Below are 6556 nucleotides of genomic sequence, written 5' to 3'. Positions count from 1 at the left end.
GGATAACTTAAATACCCTGGCAGTGGCAATAAGCTTAAATGTTTGTATTTACATTTTTTGAGTTGATTTTCATAAAATATGCTATTTAACTGCTACTGTTTAACAGGGACTGATTTAAATTGTGTTTGCACAACAAATGTTTTGGCGCTTTTGTTCATGTGGGAGAATATTCCAATAAAGGTGCACTACACACTACTTTGGAATTCATTATTGGGCTTTGCGTATACAATGCAGTTAATCGGAGAAATAGTGCGATTAACTTCGATTAAAATGTTTAATCGTTGCCCAGCCCTATATATATATATATATATATACATATATATATACATATATATATATATATATATATATATATATATATATACACACACACACACACACACATAGGACTCCCTCAGCAGTCTTCACTTCAAATATAAAGTATTGAATTTCAAATTTAAAAGTACATGGGTTCCATTTGTGTCTTGTTATAGTGGTATGGAGTAAAAGAGCGCCTATTCCTGTGCATTGACAAGTGGCGTTGATGTGCACCGTACCTGAGTCCATGTTCGTACGGGGAGTTCTGTGATCTCTATGGTGTTTTTGTCGAGGACCGATACCTCTCCGCTGACCAGGTATTGGTTGGGACCAAGTTCATGGATTGTCCCTTTGAAGTTCTTGTAGCTGGGGAGCTATCAGGAGACAAAAATGCACAACAAATCAACAATACAATTACCATTTATCGTTACATCCATGGAAAAGTTTTAGCAAACCGGTTACGTGAATGTATAGCCTGTTATTGTTTTAGCAGATATTGTATAGCAGTTACAATAGCAATTGTAGCACACAGAGAGCATCACAGGTTTATAAAGTGTTCTAGCTGTCAGAATAATTGTATATAAGTTATCACACAATTTGTTTGCTTGCAGTTCAGGTTGCCCTGCGTGAAGGCAAAGCTGTCTTTGATCTTATCAAGCAAAAGGCTGACAGCTTGTAAATCTCCACTGTGTGTGATGGAATGTGCCGTAGAGGTGTCGGCTTCTCAGATCTGAACAGTCACGGGAAGGGCCTTATCAAGACCCGAAATCTACGAGTAGAGAGGGGGCAAACCTGAGAGCGCTCCAAGCACCCTTTTGTTTTGAATGTTTATGACCCAGTGCAGCTGCTGCATAATGAAAACCCTCCTCTTAGAAGCAGCTGCAGCTATGTAATTAGGGAATGCCCAAATAAATGGGGAGGTATGGAACTTTTTCCTCAGAGCGTGGGGTGACACTGTACGAGGATGCAGGTCCACACGCTCTCCTCATGAGCTAAATTGAATCCTGTCTCTGTTTGATTCCTTGCTTCTTGTCCTGTTTAATAGATAGTTGTGTCATCTACTAATATTGCAAAGTAGATGACACAATTTTTTGTTTCGGCAATAGTACAGGACATAAAGATAAAAAGAAGAGACATTTGTTTTGACAATTTACCATTGGCAGGGCGTCTTGATGGTTGAGCAGCCGGCTGATGTTGTTGACAATCTCTCGGGGATCGTAGTTCGGAATCTTGCACGCCCAACCTGTTCCGATACCCTCTGCACCGTTCACAAGCACCATGGGAATAATAGGAATGTACCATTCGGGCTCCACCTTCTGATTGTCATCGTACAGGAACTTCAGCAGGTTGGAGTCCCCCGCGGGAAATAACAACTTGGACAGTGGACTGGAGAGAGGAGGATGAAAATATTTCTATAAACAGTATTTTTACTCTTTTCATTCGAGTCACACAAACCACGACTGAAGTACAAATAAATGCATGCTTGTAGATTGCAAAAGTAGTTGGCGTGGGACTGTACATGTATGACTAGACAATTAATCCCATTAATCAAATCTAACCATACATGTATGACTAGACAATTAATCCCATTAATCAAATCTAACCATACATGTATGACAAGGCTAAGGCAAAATATCGATATACCGTATTTCCTTGAATTGCCGCCGGGTATATAGTATGCGCCTCCCTAGAATTACTGCCGGGTCAAACTCGTTTCGCAAAATATTATTTTCATTAGCGCTTGTCTAAAATTTCTGCCGGGTCAAACTCGTTTTGTCAAATAATTAGCATATGCCTAGAATTTCCGCCGGGTCAAACTCGTCACGTCACGAGTGACACTTCACCTGTCATCATTTTCAAAATGGAGGAGGCTGATTTCAATCATTTGAAATCGCATAAAGGGGAAGAAAATTAAGAGCTATTCAGTAGGATTTAAGGTCCAAGCTATTGAATATGCTAAAAAGAACAGTAAGCAGCTACGTTTTATTAATATACCGTAGCTGCGTGTGTCAAATATGAGTCATTAAATGACTCCCGCCTCCTGGTGGTAGAGGGCGCTAGTGGTCCTTCTTGCGACTACTCGGCTGCAGAAGAAGTGACAACAAGCAGCAAGAGTGAGCAGTTTATTTTTTCCCCTCGCTTGCACTTTTAACATGGAGGATTACATATCTAAAATAAAAAGATTGTTTATTTTTTTCCTCTCGCTTGCACTTTTAACATGGAGGATTACATATCTAAAATAAAACACATGGAGGATTACATATCTAAAATAAAAAGATTGTTTATTTTTTTCCTCTCGTTTGCACTTTTAACATGGAGGATTACATATCTAAAATAAAACACATGGAGGATTACATATCTAAAATAAAAAGATTGTTTATTTTTTCCTCTCGCTTGCACTTTTAACATGGAGGATTACATATCTAAAATAAAACACATGGAGGATTACATATCTAAAATAAAAAGATTGTTTATTTTTTCCTCTCGCTTGCACTTTTAACATGGGGGATTACATATCTAAAATAAAACACATGGAGGATTACATATCTAAAATAAAAAGATTGTTTATTTTTTCCTCTCGCTTGCACTTTTAACATGGAGGATTACATATCTAAAATAAAAACACATGGAGGATTACATATCTAAAATAAAAACACATGGAGGATTACATATCTAAAATAAAAAGGTTGTTTATTTTTTTCCTCTCGTTTGCATTTTTAACATGGGGGATTACATATCTAAAATAAAACACAAGGAAGATTACATATCTAAAATAAAAAGATTGTTTATTTTTTCCTCTCGCTTGCACTTTTAACATGGAGGATTACATATCTAAAATAAAACACATGGAGGATTACATATCTAAAATAAAATGATTGTCTATTTTTTCCTCTCGCTTGCACTTTTAACATGGGGGATTACATATCTAAAATAAAACTCAAGGAAGATTACATATCTAAAATAAAAAGATTGTTTATTTTTTCCTCTCGCTTGCACTTTTAACATGGAGGATTACAATCACTAAAATAAAACCGTTTTCTACACTGGACTTTCAATCGAAGCAGGAGGTAATAAAGGAAGATCTCCATCGAGACAGAGAGACTTTTAAAACTGAAGAAAGATAAGGAAGACTTCTATAAACAAGTTATCGATGCTGCGCATGGACTTCCTTAAAAAGTAAAGATAACACCAAAATAACGTTGTTGTTTTTTTATTAAACGTGCTTTTCATGATGGTATCCTTACATCACACTCAAATTTATCAGCGCAGGCCTAAATTTACCGCATGCCTTTGGTAAGTGCCGGAGTGAGAAGAGGTTTTAAATCAATTAGCGCCCCGGCGGCAATTCAAGGAAATACGGTATATGGTGTATCGTGACATGGCCTAAAAATACCCAGATATTGAAAAAAGGCCATCTCGCCCAACCCTACTTGAATCCTTGTTCTATCATTGTGCCCAAAATGAAGCTGAAAAGCCAAGCAGTCAGAACAGCGAGTACAGTATATGGACTTTACACATACGTTGTGTGTTTGCCTCTGCTTACCTGAGCATAGTGAAGATATAACGAGGGCTGGCGGCATCTTTGCCTCCGTTGATGCGAGTACCAAACTGGCCGAGTGGCTGCAGAATGTTCACATTGTTGCTGCCCACAAAGTTCTGCGCCAAGTTGACGATGGTCATCATGAGCGCTTGCTAAAAAAAAAAAAAGACAAACCGAAAGTGAGTCAAACAATATTTGGACCGCTTGCAAAAGCAGCACTGCGAAGTTTACACACACACACACACATCAATGATTCAAAACTTACACCGTACAGAAGAATGCATAATATTTACCAGAGGTAGAAAGTAATGGATTAGAGTTACTTTAATAACTGTATTGACAGTGGGTTTTCTCTTTTTTTCCTCTCTGGCAGTCATGGAGGGTGGACGCTCCCCTTTCCTCTCCCTTATCTTTCCTGCTTGCTTCTTTCTCTTGTCTTAACTTTATTGTTGCCTCTTTTTGCACTTCCCTTCAAATCAACATTGGAACTATTTAACGGGCCTCAACCAAATTGACAAGATCTTGGGTTTAGGGTAGGGGTCGGGAACCTTTTTGGCTGAGAGAGCCATACAAGCCAAATATTTTAAAAAGTATTTCCGTGAGAGCCATACAACTATTTTTTTTTAACATTGAATACAACTATATGCGTGCATTTTTAAGAAAGAACAACATTTTTAGAGTATAATAAGTCTCTTATTCTTTTTAAAAACATTGTTATTCTGAGGCTAGCCAAAAATAAATAAAATACTTCTTACAATTAATGCGACTTCTTGATCAGGTGCGGTAGAAACTGGATGGATGCATGAGAATGCATGAGAATGCATGAGAATTTTTTATATTTTGAATGTTATTTTTGATACTGTGATTACCACCTCCACTGGCTTCCTGTGCACTTAAGATGTGACTTTAAGGTTTTACTACTTACGTATAAAATACTACACGGTCTAGCTCCAGCCTATCTTGCCGATTGTATTGTACCATATGTCCCGGCAAGAAATCTGCGTTCAAAAAAAGTCTGCGGGCTATAGAGCGTTTTCCGTTCGGGCTCCAGTACTCTGGAATGCACTCCCGGTAACAGTTCGAGATGCTGCCTCAGTAGAAGCATTTAAGTCTCACCTTAAAACTCATCTGTATACTCTAGCCTTTAAATAGACCTCCTTTTTAGACCAGTTGATCTGCCGCTTCTTTTCTTTCTCCTATGTCCCCCCCTCCCTTGTGGAGGGGGTCCGGTCCGATGACCATGGATGAAGTACTGGCTGTCCAGAGTCGGGACCCAGGATGGACCGCTCGCCTGTATCGATTGGGGACATCTCTACACTGCTGATCCGCCTCCGCTTGAGATGGTCTCCTGTGGACGGGACTCTCGCTGCTGTCTTGGATCCGCTTTGGACTGAACTCTCGCGGCTGTGTTGGAGCCACTATGGATTGAACTTTCGCAGCATCATGTTAGACCCGCTCGACATCCATTGCTTTCGGTCCCCTAGAGGGGGAGGGTTTCCCACATCTGAGGTCCTCTCCAAGGTTTCTCATAGTCAGCATTGTCACTGGCGTCCCACTGGATGTGAATTCTCCCTGCCCACTGGGTGTGAGTTTTCCTTGCCCTTTTGTGGGTTCTTCCGAGGATGTTGTAGTCGTAATGATTTGTGCAGTCCTTTGAGACATTTGTGATTTGAGGCTATATAAATAAACATTGATTGATGATTGAATTATTCATTACTTATCGTGTTAAGCAATGTCAGCTAAAATGTATCTGAGAGCCAGGTGCAGCCATCAAAAGAGCCACATCTGGCTCTAGAGCCATAGGTTCCCTACCCCTGGTTTAGGGCAAGGGTCGGCAACCCAAAATGTTGAAAGAGCCACATTGGACCAAAAATGCAAAAACAAATCTGTCTGGAGCCGCAAAAAATTAAAAGCCTTATTACATACAGATTGATTGATTGAAACTTTTATTAGTAGATTACACAGTTCAGTACATATTCCGTAAAATTGACCACTAAATGGTAACACCCCAATAAGTTTTTCAATTTGTTTAAGTCGGGGTCAACGTTAATCAATTCATGGTAAATAGTAGATAGTGTGCCATGAGATATAAATTGAATTAAGAAGACTTAAAGGGAACTAAATGAGCTCAAATATAGCTACAAATGAGGCATAATGATGCAATATGTACATACAGCTAGCCTAAATAGCATGTTAGCATCGATTAGCTTGCAGTCATGCAGGGACCAAATGTCTGATTAGCACTCCACACAAGTCAAAAACATCAACAAAACTCACCTTTGTGCATTGACGCACAACGTTAAAAGTTTGGTGGACAAAATGAGACGGAAAAAAAAGTGGCATAAAACACGTCCTAGAAAGTCGGAGAAAAAAACCACGTTCAAGGACCGCCAAAATTAGTAGGACAAATCGGCGCTCGACAAATACTTGAATCAGTGAAGCATGTTTAATGTAAACAGTGTGCTTTATAACAATTGGGGAGGTTTGTGTCAAGTTTGTCCTCTGCAGAAACCATATTAAAACAAAACATTTCCTTTTTTTTCCTTCATTTTTTTCGATTTTCATACATTTTTGAAAAAGCTCTAGAGCAGGGGTTGGGAACCTTTTTGGCTGAGAGAGCCACGAAAGCCAAATATTTCAAAATCTATTTCCGTGAGAGCCATATCATTTTTTTTTTTTTACACTGAATACAACTAAATGTGTGCATTTTTTAAAGTA

At 38.9% G+C, this 6556-nt stretch overlaps 1 protein-coding gene across 3 annotated transcripts in view; it reads right to left on the bottom strand.

The window, feature by feature from the left end:
- top2b (DNA topoisomerase II beta) overlaps positions 1–6556 on the bottom strand; it is a 132126-nt gene that overhangs the window by 43839 nt on the left and 81731 nt on the right. For all 3 annotated transcript variants that reach the window (XM_061882614.1, XM_061882616.1, XM_061882615.1), the window contains exons 20-22: positions 3842–3990; positions 1452–1683; positions 537–671 (exon numbers count right to left, since the gene is read on the bottom strand). In XM_061882614.1, the coding sequence (XP_061738598.1) occupies positions 537–671; positions 1452–1683; positions 3842–3990 (516 nt within the window). The remainder of the gene's footprint in view (positions 1–536; positions 672–1451; positions 1684–3841; positions 3991–6556) is intronic.

This window comes from Nerophis ophidion, linkage group LG21 (assembly GCF_033978795.1).
Source record: "Nerophis ophidion isolate RoL-2023_Sa linkage group LG21, RoL_Noph_v1.0, whole genome shotgun sequence".
NCBI classification, from domain to species: Eukaryota; Metazoa; Chordata; class Actinopteri; order Syngnathiformes; family Syngnathidae; genus Nerophis; species Nerophis ophidion.
This window is presented reverse-complemented; position numbering and strand designations above follow the sequence as displayed.